Here is a 22,281-nt window from a genome sequence, read left to right as displayed (position 1 = left end):
GAAAATGTTCTATATATATATGTGTATATAAATGTTTTATATATGTTTTTATATATTTATATTATATATATGTGTGTATGTATATATAACTTCTGTGAAATCATAGTCCTCTAAGCAACTTAATGTGTAGTTAACTCCAGAACTATCTTGAGTACATACAAAATATATATATATATACACTTATATCCCTAACAGAGTTGAGTGGCTTAGATTTTGGATAGATTCTGAAAGTAGATGCAATAGTAGTAGATTTGATACAGAGTGTGAGAAAGAGAGGTGTCGAGAAGGGGTGGAGTACATGAGCACAGGTACAGGAGTGAGTCCACGTGTGATATGTGTGAAAGAAGGATCTTTTGTGACTCTCTGATCTGTGCAAAAAGATGCAGAATGATCAGTCTGGAGTAAGGTTGGGGAGGAGCTGTTGGAGGTTTGAGAAAAGAGAATGTGGTACAAAATGATTTTCTAGGAGAGCATAAGTGAATATACTAGAGAAATGTAGGATTGGCCGTAAGCAGGCATGTGTTTTCTCTGAGGCTATAGTTGAGCATGTGGGCACAAATGTGGAGAAAGCAGAGCAATAAATTTAACTGGGGTTAAAGTTCTCCAGACAAATTGAGAAGGGTGCATGCAAAGGAGTAATTCATGGTGATAGACCAAGGAGGGTGCGTGCAAAGGAGTAAGTAATTTATGGTGATGGATCAAGACGGGATCCAAGATGGGTAAATAAGGAAGTGAAGACATCAGGGGCCGAGGGACAGTGAGGAGGTGACAGTGTCAGTGGATTACAGAAGAGGTGTTGGATTCCTGGGTCTAAGAGAGGGTGCAGTTACTGGTAATGACAAGATCTGAGGGTATGACTGTGAGAGTAAGTGACAAAGCTGGAAGATGGAAGAGGAAGTGAGAATTCAAGGTGATGGAAGGATCAGCTGGCTGCATATAGAAATCACCAAGGGCTATACCAGGGACACTTACTAAGGTTCTTGGAATGAGGAAGTGACCCGGAATAGGCGAGGGCTGTAGGTGACGGGCACAAGGAGATCAGTGTGTGGTATAGCTTATTGTGGGAGCTTCAAAACTCAGGCTTCAAGGAGGTTCATGGGAGTATGAGCTAGAAACAGCACTAAAGAGTGAGGAGGGTACTTCCTCACCTCCATGACCACCACCTAAAAAAACAAGCAAGTCAGGTTTCATTGAGAGCAAAAGTGAAGAGAACATAGAGGAGGTGAATACTAATAAGGATTTGACTGCTTCTTGACTGTGAATTTCAGAGGGCACCAAGGAAAGTTTTGAGGACTTTACTTGGAGGAGGGTGGGAGATGGGGTCAGAGAAAAGGGATCTAAAGAGTCATTAATATAAAACTGTAAATCAGCTATACTTTATTTAAAAAAAAAAAAAAAACTCAATTGAGGTGAAAGTTCAGAGACAGATATCCTGGGAGTCCTGAGTTTCTTGCAGTAAGTGATGTAAACAGAGAGAAAAGGCATCAGACTGATCTTGATCCACTGTACTGAGAGGAGGTGGGGGAGGCCAAGGAGGAGGGTCAGGGGCCTTTTTAAGGACAGGGAGCGCTCTCGGGTCCGTCCTTCCTTCCTGCTGATGGAGACGTGAAGAACAGGAGCATAGAGCTTATCCAAGGCACACCCAGATGTGAAGCACAGTTTGTCCTCTTCCATTTTTTTTTATTTACAGGTCCCGTCATTTTGTAGTGATGCTGATGACATTGACTGCAGACTGGAGGACTTGACCAAAAAATACTGCCTTGAATATAATTATGACTATGAAAATGGCTTTGCAATCGGTAATGAAATTATTTAGTGTGGGTAGTTGGGGAAACTGTTGTGCAAACTAAGAAAATCATTCCAGAAGAGTAGGGCAAATTAGAAAACATGACCTTTCGCCTATTTATTCATCAAGAGTTCTAGGATGACTGGATAACCTGATCCTGTGCATAATGATCTTCATAGATATGTAATTCTTTGAAAGTATTAGCCAGAATGTTTCAGGATGATAAATACTAAGAAAACTAAGTGACATTGTGATTGTAAAATTCAAATATTTGTATGATATCTTAGAATAGTAATAGTTATAAGATACAGCAATTTTTATATGGAATTTAACTTAAATTGCAAGTAAGTCATTTATTCAAAAGAGTAACACATGTAAAATATTCACATTCCTCACTTATAATATTGTTAAGACTCAATCTATTCAAGTCTGATATACCTTCAAGTAGAATTTGAATGTTTTCTTCATGTAGACGCTGAACGTTTTTTTCTTCTGTTTTTTTAAGATATAATTGACATACAACTTTTATTAAGGGTACTCCAAAGTGTGTTATGGGATTTCTTTGCCCTTTCCAGTAATTATTCTTATTTCATTCTTAGAAAACCGTCTCTACAGAGCTCTCAGAGTAGTGTTTTAGAACACAGTGGTGATCCCGTCCTGGTTAGATGCATGAACTCTACAACCAACTAGTAAATGTCTGAATCCTGGCTTACCCACCTACTAGGAGGCAGGGGAAGCGCTTAAGTTCTCAAGCCACCCTGTGCCTCAATTTTCTCATCTTTAAACTGGGTGTTAGGAGTGCTGAACTCATAGGGCCGTTGTAAGGATTAAATGAGGAAGTACAAGAATAGTAAAGTGCTTAGAAGATTATTTGAAGCAGTATTAATTCACATGACAGTGGACATTCTTTTTGTTTTTGACACTAATCATATTTCTCAGTGATTTAGCATTAAGAGTGATATTGACTATTGCTTTAGAGTTTTTAAATTGAAAAATATTATTGCTGTATATGTTTTTTGCAAAAATTTGAAAAATACTAAAAAAAAGAATGAAATTGAGATAACCTGCAGTTCCAGAAATAATTGTTACTATATTAACGTATATATTACTGTACTGCATTTGTGTGTAGACCCATGCTATTTTGTAAACATGAATTTCTAGTTAATATTTTATTGAGGATAATTTTATGTCATAAATATACTTCAACACAATTTTTTGAACTTTTTATTTTGTATTGGGGTCGCAAAGAGTCGGACACAACTGAGCGACTGATCTGATCTGATCTGATAGCTGATTAACAATGTTGTGATAGTTTCAGATGAACAGTGAAGGGACTCAGCCATAAATATAGATTATTCGTTCTCCCCCAAACCCCCACTGCCATCAAGGCTGCCACATAACGTTGAATAGAGTTCCATGTGCTGTACGTGAATCTTTGTTGGTTATCCATTTTAAATACACCAGTGTGTTCAATGCCGTTTTAATGGCTACATATTATTTTATCAATTTGCCATAATTTATATAAACAATTCCTATTGGTAGACTTTGTTTTCCAGTTTTAACAATTATATGCAACTTCTCAGTGAACATAATGAAGTTAAAGTTTTAGATAGAAAACCACAAAGTGGCCTTGGCGGGGGAGTTGGCAGCGGCACGTCTAGAATACCAGTGCCTCTTTGGTCACACGTGACCCAGGCTCCCACTGCCCCCGGATTGTGGAGGTTGGTTGCAAGGGTACAGGACCTCACACGGACGGAGTCGGCTATCATCATGAGACTTTGTGATGGGTGATGTGTGTCATCCTGTAAGAATCTGAGTGGTGTATGGTACAGGTGATAAAAGTGACCCTAAGAGGCAAACCTTCTTCCTCAAGTGTCTTTACACCTCTCACAAAATCAGTAATATTTATAACACCTTGGCATGTCATAATGTGTGGAAAATAAAGGGCCAATAAATACACTAAAATGATTAGATGTTATACACCTCATGTAGTTCAAATTAAAACTAAAATGAGATGCCATTTTTTATCCTGTTAGATGAACAAATTTGAGTAAAAATCTCAATACCCAGAGTTGACAAGGGTGTCATGACATAAAAATTTACTCACATATTATGTGTAGGGAAGAAATTGAAGGGCATTTGGCGTATGTAACTAAAGGGTTAAAAATGCTCAGACCCATCTGAGGATATTTCTCAAGATAAAAGTCATACTAATGTATAAGCATATACCATATTTTGTAAATTCCAACATGTACATTTTGCATTTGGGTATTTATGGAATTGGGTGGTGTCTTCTCACTGATGGTGTCTTATATTTTATGACATAGTGTATGTACAAGGATGTTCTAAATTTTTGAAATAACCTCAAAGTCTGAACATAGAAACTTGGTTAGTTTGTAGTATAGCTATAGAAAAAGATATTAAACCATTTGACACAGAAATATTATATTGTTGAGAAAACTTGAAAAGTGATTAGCAAATAATATACATATAGTATGATCTTATTTTGTTAAAAGTACAGTATGTTTATATTTAGTCTAGCTGTGTGTGTGTGTGTGTGTGTGTGTGTATGTAAGGAAAGCAAGTGAAGTCACTCAGTCATGTCTGACTCTTTGTGACCCCATGGACTGTTGCCTGTCATGCTCCTCCATCCATGGGATTGTCCAGGCAAGAATACTGGAGTGGGTTGCCATTTCTTTCTCCAGAGGATCTTCCCCACCCAGGGCTCAAACCTGGGTCTCCCGCATAGCAAGCAGACTCCACCATCTGAGCTACTAGGGAATCCCCCTGCCCCGCCCACACACTGTGCGCATAAATGTGTATGTGTGTGTCTATATAGTCATAGAAAATATTCTTGGCTAAAATGTTACGGTCATTATTTCTGTGTGGTGGAATTATAGGCAATCTTTACATTTTTCTCTTTGTTCCTCTGGGATTTTGTGTTGTTGTGTTTTTTATAATGGCTACATGACACTTGTAGGGAAAAATGTTTAAGTGAAAAATAAAACTATTGATCTAGTTCTTTATAAATGGCTGAAAGCATGAATTAAGCTAAAAAAGAAACTCAAAAACCAACTTACTTAAGTGGACAAACCTGTATAAATAGATTTGATGTTTAAAGCACATCACTAAGCAACAACAGTGTGCCTACATCAATATTAATATTATTTACTCTCACCAAGCTTTTAGAATGAGTCTAAAAGCTAGTCTAAAAACTAGTCTATGAGCTAGTTTGCATGAATTAGCTCAGTTATTCCACAGACCTACAAGGTAGGAATAATGATCTCAATGTAGACATAAAGAAACTGAGATAAAGAGTAATGAAAGTAGCTTGATTAAGATTGTACAGGCATATATCATTTATCAAGAAGTTACAATCTGAATCCATGCAGTTGGTCACAGTGATATGGAAGGCATCTAAAGAGACACATACAACCATGCTACTCACTCCAGTATTCATGGGCTTTCCTGGTGACTCAGATGGTAAAGAATCTGCCTGTATTGTGGGAGACCTGGGTTTGATCCCTGGGATGGGAAATCCCCTGGAGGAGGGTATGGCAACCCACTCCAGTATCCTTGGGCTTCCCTGGGGGCTCAGACAGTAAAGAAGTCCTGGGTTTGATCCTTGGTTTGGGAAGATTCCCTGGAGGAGGGCGTGGCAACCCACTCTAGTATTTTTGCCTGGAGAATTCCGTGGACAGAGGAGCCTGGCAGGCTGCAATCCCTGGAGAGTCTGACATGACTGAATGACTAAGCATGGCATACTGCCTCCAGCAGTTTCCTAAGTGTGTAAACATTTAACTCATAATGCTGCCCTCAGAAACTAGTATAGCTATAGAAAAAGATATTAAACTATTTGACACAGAAATATTATATTGTTGAGAAAATTTGAAAAGTGATTACCAAATAATATACACATAGTATTATCTTTGTTATTATCTTTGTTAAAAGTACAGTATGTTTATATTTAAAATATGCAGATATGAAAATATCTTGAATAATCTTCACAAAGGGAAATCTGTTTATGCACATTCAGTTTATGACACTGATATTAAAAAAGACAAGAATAGAACAAACCCTGAAGGGAAATAGAAATTGATTAAAATCTATACCTACCTCCAATTTCCTCTAAACCTACAATAATTAATTATTAGGCCAAAGATAGAATGGTTTAAATGCCTACATAGCTCTATAAAGACTTTTCCTTGTTCATCTAAATTTAATATGAAATACCCAAGACTACAGTATAAAATTACAGGCAAAACTTTATATGTAGAACATTATGGGCAATTTAAATAGTGATCAAAGACAACGCAATTTGTGGCCGAACATTAGACACTAAAAGCTGATAAAGATGCAACTCTACAATCTTTTGTTTCTCTACCACACCTTTTCAGGCCCTGGTGGCTGGAGTGCAGCCAACAGGCTGGATTACTCTTACGGTGACTTCCAGGACACAGTGCGAGAAACACCCACGGGTGCTGGCAAAGCCAGGTCTTCCCGGATTGAAAGAAGTGCCCCATTATCCGACCACAAAATTAGGTTAATTTTTAACATCACAGGTAAGAATATACTGTCTTTTTGAAAAGGTTAATATAATGGGAAATTCTCGGTTGGAGATCTGTTTTCAAACTTCCTATGTGCTGTCATTATTAGGAAATTGCCCTGGAACTCTATATTAGGGCAAGCACAGTCACCTGTTCTGTTCTTTTTCAAAATATCACAGATCTATTTTATGATTCTCATAGCAACAAGCCCCCCGGCTTCAAACTCATCTTAACATGTTGAGCTGAGGCATGTTTTTAAAAAGTGAGAGTTAGCAGGAACTGAATATGTAATCATTAAGAACTCTACAAAACGGGGCTGTAGATCCAGCATAGGAGAGAAGGATTAAAACAAAACATGTTGTTCGTGTACTAGCTACTCAGTAAATAATATTTAAATTTGTGTGTATCTTTCCTGGGATGTTTTTTTAATTGTGATTAAAAAGGCACATAATATAAAACATACTATTTTAACCATATTTAACTGTACAATTCAGTGGCATTAAATACATTCATCTCCCTCCATCATCTACCTACTGGATTTTTCACTTTGCTAAACTGAAACCCTGTCACCATTCAACACTAAGTCCCCATTCCCGCTCCCCACCGGCGACCTGACCCCAGGATCTACTACTAGTGTCCTTTCTGACTTTGAGTTTGACTATTATTCCTCATATAAGTGGAATCAAACAGTATTTGTCTGCACCTACTGTATATTGGAATGTGTTTTTAAAGTTAATACATGTCATTTTTTAGGGTAAAAACTCACTCCAAATGGCTTGCTACAACACGGTGTGTGTGTGTGTTTTCTTTTGTTTTGTTTTTATCTCAGCTAGTGTGCCATTACCCGATGAGAGAAACGATACCCTTGAATTGGAAAATCAGCAGCGACTCATTAAGACGTTGGAAACTATCACAAATCGACTGAAAAGGACCCTTACTAAGGAGCCCATGTATTCCTTTCAGCTTGCCTCTGAAATGCTTGTAGCTGACAGCAACTCCTTAGAAACAGAAAAGGCTTTCCTCTTCTGCAGACCGGGCTCCGTGCTGAGAGGCCGAATGTGTGGTAAGATTTCTTGCTGTCACCAAAAATATTTGGTGCCTGTTGGGTCAAGTGACAGGTAGAGTCACCCTACAACTGTGAAGGGGTTTTGTCATGAAACCTACATTCTGTTATTGTTGCATGCTTTTTGTCTCAAAAGTCTAGATAACCACTAATAGTCAGGATAAGATTACTTTAGGTAAGGGACTCAAATCGTAGTTTTATTTATAGATCTTTCTCAGCTCACAGCTTTCAGCAGCAACTCCAGTGACAAACACTAAAACTTTTCTGACCACCCCTGTGTGCTGACTGAGACCCTGTCTTGTTTAATCCTGTTTAGCTACTGTATGAGGTACCATTATTATTAAGTACATTTTATGCATGAGAAAACCGAAGCCAAGAGGCTAAGAACTTAGCCTTTTAAGACAGTAAGTGATTCAGCTGATATACCCACCCAGGCAGCCAACACAAAATTCACATAGCATAAAATGAACCATTTTGAAGTATGTAGTTTAGTGGTGTTTAGTATAGTCACAGTGGCATTCAACCATTACCTCTATCACAGTTCCAAAACATTTCCATCACCCCCAAAGGAGACCCCAGACCCGTTAAAGTGCCAGTCCCCATTCTCCCTCCTGCCCCCTCAATCCCTTAGCTTTTACTGACTTTAGACTGTCAAAATCTGAGTCCATTCCAGTCTCTTTCCTAAGTCAGTCATCATTTATAGATAGCAGAGTCTCCAAGCAAAATCTATGTGCTCAAACAGAACCGAATGACATGAGGCTTCTGTTAATCTCTCTATAGTATGTGATATTGTGTCCTGGTCAGAAAACCTTCATCAACAGTTCTCATTGCTATTCTCAGAGCTCAGCTAGGTTTTTCACACTGGAATAAACCCAGCTCATCAAAAGCACATTAATATTATCATTCTGAGCCTCCTCTTGTTTCTTTCTCAACTTGTAAGTAAAAATCCGGAATTGCCTTGGCCAGCATTCTGCATTTCTCAGTGTGGTCTTCAGACTACCTGTGTCAGCACCCCCTGAAGTGCTTGTCAGATTGCAGCTTGATTCAGGTCCCAATCCACAGGGGATACCTCCTGATCCTTGGGAATCTGAAATTTTAGTAAGTTGCCTGATAAATCTTTCACACGTTAACACCTCAGAATCACCCAAGTGATTCTTCCAGGTGTTCTCTCTGTAAGAACGCTAACTTTGATAGCAACCTCTCGGGGAATTTAATATCCCACTTTGGTTTCAGAAATTCTGCACTCCTAGCCTGCCAAAATAGTAGACCAAATCTCCGGGGAAGGAAGGTTTTGAAACTGGCCAGTTTCCGCGGGGTCTTTGGGTCTGAGGATGCCTCAGACTTACACTTGGCTTCAGTGGAAGCAGTCTAAGCAGGGAGAGGGGTCGACTTAACTCATTTGTTCTAAGCTCACCACCTTTGTCTGTTTTTATTTCTAGAAGTGATGCTATAATGGACAATTTCATAAGGGAAACCATTCAGAAGAACAGCGAAGAAACCATTTTTAATATCTCAAAGCCCCAAATTAACTGCTTTATTTTTCTTCCATTAGCTGTGTATTTCCATAATGATCTGGTTTATGCTTTAACCCACATTTCAAAGCCCCCATCCTATAAGCTGTAAGCTTGGTCAGTTAAGAATTGGCATTTTCTAAAAAAAAAAAAAAAAAAAAATCTGTTTGTTGGTTTAGAGGACTACATTTATGGAAAGTTTATCTTGTGAGTAAACCTCTGACAGTAAAATTTAACTCATAAACAATAGTAGCTGGAAGCAGGCTTTATTAGTCTCATACCTAAGGGACGAAAGTATGTTCCATACAATATTCAGCGTTTCCTGCTTATTTTCAGTCAACTGCCCTTTGGGAACCTACTATTCCCTGGAGCATTCTGTCTGTGAGAGTTGCTTGATGGGCTCCTATCAAGATGAAGAAGGGCAGCTGGAGTGCAAACCCTGTCCAACTGGGACTTACACCGAATATCTCCATTCAAGGAGCAGCTCAGAATGCAAAGGTAGAGGCTTAGACCAGAAGCCTGAATTTTATTTCCACTTAGGAAATCTCGCTAGCGAATAGGATGAAATACAAGCATTACCAAAAGCAATTTCATTAACTGATTTTTTTCTTTCTTCCAGTTATAATCTAATACTTGAATGTTTCCCTCACTTCGAGAAGTCCATTTACCTTCCTTTTGGAACAGCCCATTGCTGTCTAAATCAGACTCCACTTTCAAGAAATTTAATCTGTTTTCATCAGTTAATTCCATGTGTTTTAGTGAATCTCACATTAACTGGTAGAAGGGACTTTCATGACTCTTAGCAAGCATTGGGCTGCTTTTTGTTTGAATAATATTTGATATGATGAGATTAACTCCATTTACTTGGAAATGAATAACTACAGACCCATATGCAGATATTCTTGCTACTAAATTATCCAATCTTTGCAAAATATTGTTCCTGTCATTCTCAATGACCATTCCTAATGGACACGTTCTCTTTCACGTTCTGGTTAAGATGCACCTAAAAGAAGGAGCTGCAGGGTTGTCCTCCTTGCCTGTTGTTGCCAGTAGAGGTGTGGGTGCTTCACGACATGTGTAAGCTTAAGAGCAGTGCTGGGTGACTGCAAATGATGCTGAAAGTGAGATTAATCTGGAGGAAAAGGGCAGAAGGAGAGGCCAGTGCGCTGGAGAAATCTGGCCCGAGGCCCACTCTGCTACAAAACCATTGCTATGCATTTTGGAAAGTTGCTTAATTCACCTCTCTGGGCCTGATGCTAAGACTATTCTTACTTCCTCCTCTGCCAGCCCTCAAATGAAATGGTGTCTGTAAGCACGAGGAGGTAAGAGGGCCAGTTGTTGTTTAGGGTGAAAATGGTACCAGCATAGTTATGAGATGAAAGCCCAGTTGTGGGTTTTGTTTCTGTCACTCAAGAGAACAGCGTACAAGCTGGGCACTTGTACAAGAGCAAGTTTCCCTGTAACAGCTGGACCTTGTCAGATGCAGATTTCTAACTTCACCCCAAAACTATTTATTGACATTTTCTATGTGTCCAACACATGCTAGGTCATAATAGAAGGAACTGGAAATGAGCCTATAACTTATTAGTATACAGAAGTATGAAGAATCTAAAAGATAATGTGTCTGCCTGGAGTTCTTTGTGACCCTCATTTTATCCTAAATAAACGAAAATATGGAAAACCCTATTGTACACAGCGCTACTTTCGTACAGTTGATGTCATTATTATTAACCATATTACATTTTTCATTTTAGCTCAGTGTAAACAAGGCACCTACTCATCAAATGGGCTTGAAACATGCGAATCGTGTCCGCTGGGCAGCTATCAGCCAGCATTTGGTTCCCGGGGGTGCCTCTCATGTCCAGAAAACACTTCAACTGTGAAGAGAGGAGCCGTGGACATTTCTGCTTGTGGAGGTTAAGTCTTACACGTTGCTTTTTTTCCCCCCAAGCCTGTGCTAGGTTCTCTGCATGGAAGAGTGGAATCTTGTTAGCAGAGGCATATGTCTGCCATATGCAAAGAATGTAAATAACTGTCTCTTCATAGAGTGTTTCCTTCTATTCAGCCAGTTGGTACTTTAGTGTAAACACCCATAATATAAACACCATCCTGGTACTGTTAGGGACTCACAAGAAGCACATGACTGGGTCCCAGCCCTCAACACTAGTAACCATGTGACCACATGGTATGAGAGAAATACTTGTCAACCAGGAACGTAGATTTTTCATGTATAAAATGAGGTCTTGTCTTATGTTCCTTGAAACTCGAAAAATACATCCTTTGGATTGTGACCTTTGTTCCCTGCAGTTTGAAGATTTTCACGAGTGGTTATCCACTCTGGCTCCTACTAGAATCGTTGCACATTCATATCAGTATTGTAGCCACTTATTGACTAGAGACATGTTAGTACATCTTTTGTTACCTGAACGTTATTGACCAGAATGTTTCGATATCACTTACATAACAGATCACTGGGCCACAGGTGTTAATTTCTGCAAAAATTGGCCCAGTGAGTAACATGTTAAAACTACTGAAACCCATCTCCACCCCCCAGAGAATTCTGGTGTAAGTTTACTGTTTTCTTCTGAAGATCACCCCTCTCCCCATGTTGTTGTTTAGTTGCCAAGTTATGTCTGACTCTACTGTGACCCCATGGACTGTAGCCCACGAGCCTCCTCTGTCCTTGGGATTCTCCAGGCAAGAATACTGGAGGGAGTAGCCATTTCCTTCTCCATGGGATCTTCCCTACTGAGGGATCGAACCCGTGTCTCCCTCATTGCAGGTGGATTCTTTACCACTGAGCCACGGGGGAAACCCAAAGCTGCCCCAGGTGATTCTAAAATACGACTAATTTTTGTTTCTCAAGTGTCACCATGGAGGGTTTGTTGAAACATGGACTCCTGGGGCCACCCCAGAGATTTAAATCAACAGGTCTGGTAAAGGCCTTGAGAATTTGCATTTCTAACTAGTTCTCAGGCTTCCCTGATAGCACAGTTGGTAAAGAATCTGTCTGCAATGCAGGAGACCCTGGTTCGATCCCTGGGTGGGGAAGATCTGCTGGAGAAGGGATAGGCTACCCACTCCAGTATTCTTGGGCTCCGCGTGTGGCTCAGCTGGTAAAGAATCTGCCCGCAATGCGGGAGACCTGGCTTCAGTCCCTGGGTTGGGAAGATGCCCTGGGGAAAGGAAAGGCTGCCCACTCCAGTATTCTGGCCTGCAGAGTTCCGTGGACTGTGCAGTCCATGGGGTCACAAATAGTTGGACGTTCTCAGATGGTGCTGATTCTGCTTGGTCCAGGGGCCCCACACTGGGAACCACTCGTTAAATAGAAATATGAAGATTACAGTTTCAATTTCAAATAGTTCTAATGTCCTTACCAGGTACAGCTTTCCAGCAGTGTAAAAACTGGAAGACAGAAACAAAAGTAAAGGATGCAAACTTACAATGCCAGTGATGCTCCATCTGACAAATCAACGTCAGCCTGTTGTCAGAAAACAAAACAAAACAAACAAACGAAAAAAAACCAAAAACCTGCGGTGACCTTGCAAAGTCCGTGGAACTTTGCAAAAAAATAAACAGTTGTTTACCTCTGTCTGTTACAGCACTGGGAACAGAACAAGCATGGCTGGCGAAAAGTGACTTTAAAAAATTGTGTGTCCTCCCCATTCTGTATACCCTTATTGAAAACCCAAGGCCTATGGCAATCTGGACTTCCCAGCTGGCACTAGTGGTAAAGAACCCATCCGCCAATGTAGGTAGACTTAAGAGACCCGAGTTTGATCCCTGGGTGGGGAAGATCCCCTGGAGAAAAGAATGGCAACCCACTCCAGTATTCTTGCATGGAGAATCCCATGGACAGAGAAGCCTGGCAGTCTGCAGTCCATGAGATCACACAGAGTCAGACACGACTGAAATGACTTAGCGTGTATCCATGACAATCTGAAAGTTCAAAAACTTCTCTTATTGAATGAGTGATGTTTTAATAAGCCAGTCTGGCAGTTTCTGATTTCCCCAGGCTACACACACATGTATACATCTGTATCCAGTTAGAGACTGAGATTCCTGGAAAATACTTAGGATGTTTTGAGTGTAGATGTGGGGAGGGGGCAGGAGATGTCCAGCACTGTGTTCTGGGAGTTGTAGTCCCTGTAAGTTAAGTGCTACCCTAAATATATGTTATATATGCTGCATCTGTTTGAATCTCAGAACCAGAATCACAGTGGATGAAAGCCTCTTAGACATGAGGAACTGGGCAAGTAGTGTTCATCAACCTAATGCTTCACTGAAGAAATGAGAAGAAAGGTTAGCTAGGAACTACTTGAAACTCATAAACCATGTGTGTTGTGTAATACCAGCTGTGGATTTTTTTTTTTTAATTAAAACTCCAACAAAACCTCACATTATGGTTGAAAGAGAGCTACCAAAGACTCTCTTATTTTGTCAGTATACAGTCTAACTTTGGAAGAAAATCTGCAAGAAAAATAAGTCTTCTCTCTTTCCCTTCCTCCCTCCCTCCAAATGCAAAAGCCAACTAGGACTTTTACAGTAAAATAAGTTCATATTTGACAATTTTTTCCTTGAAGTTTCCGAATAAGCCTTGAGGTTTTCTAATACCAAATTGCCGCACTTAAGAAATTGTAATTCCCAGAAAATCTTTAAACTTCTGGTAACTGCTCTATTTCTAATATTCCTAGCATATGTTTAACCACATTCTACTTGTCGTGAGTGGAAAATCAGTAGTAATTGGTAATGACACTCTCCCCTGCAGTGCTGGATAAGCACCATTTTGTTTTTACTTTAAGTGTGTGTGAATTCTAGAATAGCCCCTCATATACATTTCTGTAGTTTTCAATCAACCCCCTTTCTCCCCGCCCCTTCTTTCTCTCCTTTTCCTCTTTTCTCTTTCTTTCTGTACTGCTTTATTTTTATGGGCATGTTGTACAGTTTACCTTATTTTTTACTGATGTATCACTTTTTGCATTATTTAGCCTTTGAACTTAAAATATGCTACTGGAGATCAGTGGACAAAAACTCCAGAAAGAATGAAGGGATGGAGCCAAAGCAAAAACAACACCCAGTTGTGGATGGGACTGGTGATAGAAGCAAGATTCGATGCTGAAAAGAGCAATATTGCATAGGAACCTGGAATGTCAGGTCCATGAATCAAGGCAAATTGGAAGTGGTCAAACAGGAGATGGCAAGAGTGAACGTCAACATTCTAGGAATCAGCAAACTAAGATGGACTGGAGGGGTGAATTTAACTCAGATGACCATTATATCTACTACTGTGGGCAGGAATCCCTTAGAAGAAATGGAGTAGCCATCATAGTCAACAGAAGAGTCTGAAATGCAGTACTTGGATGCAGTCTCAAAAATGACAGAATGATCTCTGTCTGTTTCCAAGGCAAAGCATTCAATATCACAGTAATCCAAGTCTATGCCCTGACCAGTATTGCTGAAGAAGCTGAAGTTAACCGGTTCTATGAAGACCTACAAGACCTTCTAGAACTAACACCCAAAAAGATGTCCTTTTCATTATAGGGGACTGGAATGCAAAAGTAGGAAGTCAAGAAACACCTGGAGTAACAAGCAAATTTGGCCTTGGAATACGGAATGAAGCAGGGCAAAGACTAATAGAGTTTTGCGAAGAGAATGCACTGGTCATAGCAAACACCCTCTTCCAACAACACAAGAGAAGACTACACATGGACATCACCAGATGGTCAACACCAAAATCTGATTATATTCTTTGCAGCCAAAGATGGAGAAGCTCTATACAGTCAGCAAAAACAAGACTAGGAGCTGACTGTGGCTCAGATTATGAACTCCTTATTGCCAAATTCAGACTGAAATTGAAGAAAGTGGGGAAAACCACTAGACCATTTGTATGACCTAAATCAAATCCCTTATGACTATACAGTAGAAGTGAGAAATAGATTTAAGGGACTAGATCTGATAGACAGAGTGCCTGATGAACTATGGATGGAGGGTTTGTGACATTGTATGGAAGACAGCAATCAAGACCATCCCCAAGAAAAAGAAATGCAAAAAAGCAAAATGGCTGTCTGAGGAGGCCTTACAAATAGCTATGAAAAGACGGGATACAAAAAGCAAAGGAGAAAAGGGAAGATATACCCATCTGAATGCAGAGTTCCAAAGAATAGCAAGGAGAGACAAGAAAGCCTTCCTCAGCGATCAATGCAAAGAAATAAAGGAAAACAATAGAATGGGAAAGCCTAGAGATCCCTTCAAGAAAATTAGAGATACCAAGGGAACATTTCATGCAAAGATGGGCTCAATAAAGGACAGAAATGGTAGCGACCTAACAGAAGCAGAATATATTAAGAAGAGGTGGCAAGAATACATAGAAGAACTGTACAAAAAAGATCTTCATGACCCAGATAATCACAATGGTGTGATTACTCACCTAGAGCCAAACATCCTGGAATGTGAAGTCAAATGGGCCTTAGGAAGCATCACTACGAACAAAGCTCGTGGAGGTGATGGAATTCCAGTTGAGCTATTTCAAATCCTGAAAGATGATGCTGTGAAAGTGCTGCACTCAATATGCCAGCAAATTTGGAAAACTCAGCAGTGGCCACAGGACTGGAAAAGGTCAGTTTTCATTCCAATCCCAAAGAAAGGCAATGCCAAAGAATGCTCAAACTACCGCACAGTTGCACTCATCTCACACACTAGTAAAGTAATGCTCAAAATTCTCCAAGCCAGGCTTCAGCAATACGTGAACCATGAACTTCCAGATGTTCAAGCTGGTTTTAGAAAATGCAGAGGAACCAGAGATCAAATTGCAAACATCCGCTGGATCATCGAAAAAGCAAGAGAGTTCCAGAAAAACATGTATTTCTGCTTTATTGACTATGCCAAAGCCTTTGACTGTGTGGATCACAATAAACTGTGGAAAATTCTGAAAGAGATGGGAATACCAGACCACCTGATCTGCCTCTTGAGAAATCTGTATGCAGATCAGGAAGCAACAGTTAGAACTAGACATGGAACAACAGACTGGTTCCAAATAGGAAAAGGAGTACGTCAAGGCTGTATATTGTCACACTGCTTATTTAACTTATATGCAGAGTACGTCATGAGAAAGGCTGGGCTGGAAGAAGCACCAGCTGGAATCAAGATTGCCAGGAGAAACATCAGTAACTTCAAATATGCAAATGACACTACCCTTATGGCAGAAAGTGAAGCTCTAAAGGGCCTCTTGATGAAAGTGAAAGAGGACAGAGAAAGTGTTGGCTTAAAGCTCAACATTCAGAAAACTAAGATCATGGCATCCGGTCCCATCACTTCATGGCAAATAGATGGGGAAACAGTGGAAACAATGGCTGACTTTATTTTTCTGGGCTCCAAAATCACTGCAGATGGTGATTGCAGCCATGAAATTAAAAAAACGCTTGCTCCTTGGAAGGAAAGTTATGACCAACCTAGACAGCATATTGAAAAGCAGAGACATCACTCTGTCAACAAAGGTCCGTCTAGTCAAGGCTATGATTTTCCAGCAGTCATGTACAGATGGAAGAGTTGGACCATAAAGAAGGCTGAGCACCAAAGAATTGATGCTTTCAAACTCTGGTGCTGGAGAAGACTCTTGAGAGTCCCTTGGACTGCAAGGAGATCCAACCAGTCCATCCTAGAGGAGATCAGTTCTGGGTGTTCATTGGAAGGACTGATGTTGAAGCTGAAACTCCAATACTTTGGCCATCTGATGCAAAGAGCTGACTCATTTGAAAAGACCCTGATGCTGGGAAAGACTGAGGGCAGGAGGAGAAGGGGACAACAGAGGATGAGATGGTTGGATGGCATCACCGACTCAATGGAGATGGGTTTGGGTGGACTCCGGGAGCTGGTGATAGACAGGGAGGCCTGGCGTGCTGCGGTTTATGGGGTCGCAAACAGTTGGACACGACTGAGCAACTGAACTGAACTTAAAATATCGTTAATAAATATAGCAATTATATTTAAGTATATTACTATGTTGGGCTTCCTAAGTACCTCAGTGGTGAAGAATCTGCCTGCCATGCAGGAGACCTGGCTTCAATCCCTGGGTCAGGAAGATCCCCTGGAGAATGAAATGGCAACCCACTCCAGTATTCTTGCCTGGGAGAATCCCATAGCCAGAGAAGCCAAGGAGGCTACAGCCCATGCAGTTATAAAGAGAGTTAGACACGACTTAGCTACTGCTGCTAAGTCGCTTCAGTCGTGTCTGACTCTGTGCCACCCCATAGACGGCAGCCCACCAGGCTCCCTCATCCCTGGGGTTCTCCAGGCAAGAACACTGGAGTGGGTTGCCATTTCCTTCTCCAATGCATAAAAGTGAAAGTGAAGTCACTCAGTCGTGTCTGACTCTTAGCGACCCCATGGACTGCAACCCACCAGGCTCCTCTGCCCATGGGATTTTCCAGGCAAGAGTGCTGGAGTGGGGTGCCATCGCCTTCTCTGGACTTAGCTACTAAAGAAGAACAAATATAAATACGTTAGTATAACGTAATATTCTTTATACACTTCATCTATTATCATGTATTAGGATACTCTTGCCTGGAGAGTCCCATGGACGGAGGAGCCTGGAAGGCTGAAGTCCATGGGGTCGCTGAGGGTCGGACACGACTGAGCGACTTCACTTTCAATTTTCGCTTTCATGCATTGGAGAGGGAAATGGCAACCCACTCCAGTGTTCTTGCCTTGAGAATCCCAGGGATGGGGGAGCCTGGTGGGCTGCCGTCTATGGGGTCGCACAGAGTCGGACACGACTGAAGTGACTTACCAGCAGCAGGATATTAAACAGTCTTGAGTCCTTGGTTAACAGTCTTGAGTCTTGGTTATAAGAGTCTGAAGTTTTTCAGTTTTTTAAAAATGATTTTTACCAAAATAATAAGTCCCACAAATGGCTTTTGGTTGATGTTGTTTACATATGGTGCCAATAGAAGGAAAAATTATTTATGGAACAAGATAACAACACTTCTACCTTGACCATCTAGGATGAAGTTAAAAGGAGGCTCAGAATGAGAAGCTTTGACTTCTGGCTTTGTCATCAGAAACCAGTGTCTCCAAGACTATATTTTTCCTTTTATACCATCACGGGACAGGCCTGTGGGGTTACATTTTTCCCTGTTCATTTTAATGCTCTATTTTTTAATTCTATTTTTATATCACTTTGGGCATATTTAAATATTTTCCCCCTTCTCTACAATAAAAGAGGTGAGAAAGATTTTGTTTCATTTTTCTTGATGAGAATGGCATTGAAACATGTATAATATCATGTATGAAATGAGTTGCCAGTCCAGGTTCGATGCACGATACTGGATGCTTGGGGCTGGTGCACTGGGATGACCCAGAGGGATGGTATGGGGAGGGAGGAGGGAGGAAGGTTCAGGATGGGGAACACATGTATACCTGTGGCAGATTCATTTCGATATTTGGCAAAACTAATACAATATTGTAAAGTTTAAAAATAAAATAAAATATAAAAAAAAAGAAACCATATGGTTTCTTTGTCCAAGATTCAAATCAAAAACTTCTCCCCTTTTTCCTTGTGATGTTAATCCATTGGGAACTGTGTCGTGTATGTGTCGTGTCTGTGTATTTAATACTGTAGTAGATAGTGCTATTATTATGTATATATGTATGTTATACATTCATATGTTGTATGAGTGCGTGTTAAGTCACTTTAGTCGTGTCTGACTCTTTGCAACCCTTTGTACCGCAGCTTGCCTGGTTCCTCTGTCCATGGGGTTCTCCAGGCAAGAATACTGGAGTGGGCGGCCACATCCTCCTCCAGGCGATCTTCCCTACCCAGGGATCGAACCCACATCTCTTACATCTCCTGCATTGGCAGGCGGGTTCTTTACCACTAGCACCACATGTGTGCGTGTGTATGTACGAACTACATATATAAATTATATATTAAATGCTGACTATCCAATCTTGGAAAGTACATTTGTGATGACAACTGTTTGCCCTTGGAAGGTAATTTAAACTAATTTCCACGTGAAAGTTTATTTTGCACTTTCTGGATCAAAAAGCAAAGAATAGACATCACAGTACTATGTCTGCTGTTTTGAGATGACAACTGGCTTATGGATTTTTTCATCTTAAGATTTTATTATTATTATGTCTTAGTATAATTGTTGGCTAATATAGTATAATTATGTACTACAGCTGACAGTATAATTCTGCCAGGTTTTAGGGCACAGTCTTTTTTTCTTTTTAAAGGTGAGGTTGTACTGAAAAAATTATATGAAAAAAGTAGTTTAATTCATTATAGTATCTTGAGTTTTACAGGTAGCATTTATATTTCTAGCATATGATACATATTCATAGATGTCTTTTCAAACAGAAAATTTATACTTTTATCAGTGGAACATTTATGCTTTCAATTAACTATTAATAGTTAGCTTTTTGGAAAGTATTAATACCTCTTCTAAATAGGCAATAATTTTTAGAAATTTGAGAATCAGGAAACCTATTATAAACTCCTGTAAGTTTAGTTACCTCTCCCACTCCAGTTCTGTTGCCTGGAAAATCCCATGGACGGAGGAACCTGGTGGGCTGCAGTCCAAGGGGTCACTAAGAGTCGGACACGACCAAGCAACTTCACTTTCACTTTTCACTTTCATGCACTGGAGAAGGAAATGGCAACCCACTCCAGTACTCTTGTCTGGAAAATCCCAGGGATGGAGGAGCCTGGTGGGCTGCAGTCCAAGGGGTCGCTAAGAGTCGGACACGACCGAGCAACTTCACTTTCACTTTTCACTTTCATGCATTGGAGAAGGAAATGGCAACCCACTTCAGTGTTCTTGCCTGGAGAATTCCAGGCACAGGAGCCTGGTGGGCTGCCGTCTATGGGGTCACACAGAGTCGGACATGACTGAAGCGCCTTAGCAGCAGCAGCAGTAACAGAGTAGATTATTTTATTCTTGGTGAAACCAAGATACTTAGAGTTTAAAACTTTTCTTGAATGCAGCAAATGTAGCCACCAGAACGTTTTTTCTAAATATGCATTAATATCTATGTTATCTTCTGCCATCTATTGATTCAACTCCTGAGTTTTGTCAGTTGGGTACATAAAGGAGATCTTTTGCAAAAGATTTGGCTGGCTGTTTTTGCTTAAAAAATTTGATCTAAGCATCTTGAGGTTATGACAGATGTGTTGTCATTTATTTCATGTTTATTGTCCTACTGATGAAGGGATGCCACCACTTGGAGTATCCTGCTTCCTTGAGCCTCAAGTGTATCTTTAAATCTTTCAACCTCTTTGGTAATTATTTCTGCTAAACTAATTTTTATTATCAAGAATCCAAGACCTAAAGAGTAAGTATGCTGATACACTGAGTAGCTGTTTTCCTGTGTTCTATCTTCCATGCCTAATTTTATACAGTTGGATCTTAATAGTTCTAGTAGTTTTCTCAGCTTGTCATGACTTTTGGGCTCACCCAAATGACTCCAGTTCACACACTCCACCTGAATTTGTCTTTGGATCATTGTCTAAAACCCCAACCCACAGATTTAGTCATGGATAATCTACCTCACTGCCCCTCTGCCAAATGTAACCAAAATTTATTTACGAAAATCCATGTTATGTTTGGAGCTCTTCTCTTTTTCATTTTATTTATTTATCTAATTACTTTTTGGCTGTGCTGGGTCTTTGTTGCTTCTCTGGGCTTTTCTCTAGTTGCGGTGAGCGGGGACTGTTCTCTAGTTGTGACGCTTGGGCTTCTCATTGCTGGGTCTTCTCGTTGCAGAGCACAGGCTCTAGGCGCATGGGCTTCAGTAGTTGTGGCTCCTGGGCTCTAGAGCACTGTCTTAATAGATGTGGTGCATGGGTTTAGTTGCTCTGCGGCTTGTGGGATAGTCCCAAACCAGAGATCAAACTCCTTCTTCTACATTGGTAGGCAGATTCTTTACCACTGAGCCACCAGGGAAGCCCAGGGCTCTTTTCTCATATTCCACCAAATATTTGCAAGAGAATTTCAAACTTGGTTAAATGACAATATTCAACTGCATGTAATATATGAAAAGCATTTTAAACACAAAATAACATTAAAAGGTTTTAAAATAAAAGACCCCCCAATACATAATAGAAAACTATACAAGAGCAATAACCATTTCATATAAACTTAAAAATACAACTTCATATATCATGAAAATGCAAATTAACAGAGCAGTTCCATTTTTACGTTCAAATAGAAAAAAGGTATCATTTTCAATGCTGATGAGCATGCAATGAGAAGGATAATTTCATACACTGTCGAGGGGCTGTAAAGTAAATTTTTTTAATGATTCAGGCAGATGGTGACTGCAGCCATGAAATTAAAAGACACTTACTCCTTGGAAGAAAAGTTATGACCAACTTAGATAGCATATTCAAAAGCAGAGACATTACTTTGCCAACAAAGGTCTGTCTAGTCAAGGCTATGGTTTTTCCAGTGGTCATGTATGGATGTGAGAGTTGGACTGTGAAGAAGGCTGAGTGCTGAAGAATTGATGCTTTTGAGCTGTGGTGTTGGAGAAGACTCTTGAGCATCCCTTGGACTGCAAGGAGATCCAACCAGTCCATTCTGAAGGAGATCAGCCCTGGGTGTTCTTTGGAAGGAATGATGCTAAAACTGAAACTCCAGTACTTTGGCCACCTCATGCGAAGAGTTGACTCATTGGAAAAGAGTCTGATGCTGGGAGGGATTGGGGGCAGGAGGAGAAGGTGGTAACAGAGGATGAGATGGCTGGGTGGCATCACCGACTCAATAGACGTGAGTTTGAACTCCGGGAGTTGGTGATGGACAGGGAGGCCTGGCGTGCTGTGATTCATGGGGTCGCAAAGAGTCGGACCTGACTGAGTGACTGAACTGAACTGAATGATTCAGGCATGATATATTTATGGCTTTAGATTTTCATATCTTTAGCTTTAACTAAAGGCAAGTGTTATCCCAAGGAAATAATCAGAGTTATATAAAAAAATTTGTATAGAAAATTTCATGTCAGCATTGTTTATAATATTAGAAACAAATAGAACTAGTAGAAATAACTAATTGTTCAGTAGTAGAGTAAATATGAGAACAATTATGGTCTGCCAGTGAGATGTAATATGTTTCATTTATTAAACATCATGTTATTTAATGATTTGGGGAATGGTTGTGATATAAAGTGAAAAAATCAGAGTACAATATTATATGACCAATTCTGATTTTTATTAAGTTAATGTGTATTGTTAAAGATGGGAAGGAAGCAACAAAATATTTACTTAAGTGGTCTGAGTATTACTTAATGATCTGGGTATTAAATACGTGCAAGAGAAAATATCACCAATGTGATAGCTTTCTTATAACCAAAGGTTAATGCACTTCTTTTAGAAGGTAG

At 40.1% G+C, this 22,281-nt stretch overlaps 1 protein-coding gene across 1 annotated transcript in view; it reads left to right on the top strand.

The window, feature by feature from the left end:
* SVEP1 (sushi, von Willebrand factor type A, EGF and pentraxin domain containing 1) overlaps positions 1 to 22,281 on the top strand; it is a 208,629-nt gene that overhangs the window by 101,507 nt on the left and 84,841 nt on the right. The window contains exons 14-18 of the mRNA XM_010808239.4: positions 1,691 to 1,799; positions 6,184 to 6,348; positions 7,163 to 7,396; positions 9,244 to 9,405; positions 10,662 to 10,823. Of these exons, the coding sequence (XP_010806541.2) occupies positions 1,691 to 1,799; positions 6,184 to 6,348; positions 7,163 to 7,396; positions 9,244 to 9,405; positions 10,662 to 10,823 (832 nt within the window). The remainder of the gene's footprint in view (positions 1 to 1,690; positions 1,800 to 6,183; positions 6,349 to 7,162; positions 7,397 to 9,243; positions 9,406 to 10,661; positions 10,824 to 22,281) is intronic.

Source organism: Bos taurus, chromosome 8 (assembly GCF_002263795.3).
Source record: "Bos taurus isolate L1 Dominette 01449 registration number 42190680 breed Hereford chromosome 8, ARS-UCD2.0, whole genome shotgun sequence".
Classification (NCBI taxonomy): domain Eukaryota; kingdom Metazoa; phylum Chordata; class Mammalia; order Artiodactyla; family Bovidae; genus Bos; species Bos taurus.
The sequence above is the reverse complement of the archived record's forward strand: the minus strand, read 5'-3'. Positions and strand labels throughout refer to the sequence as shown.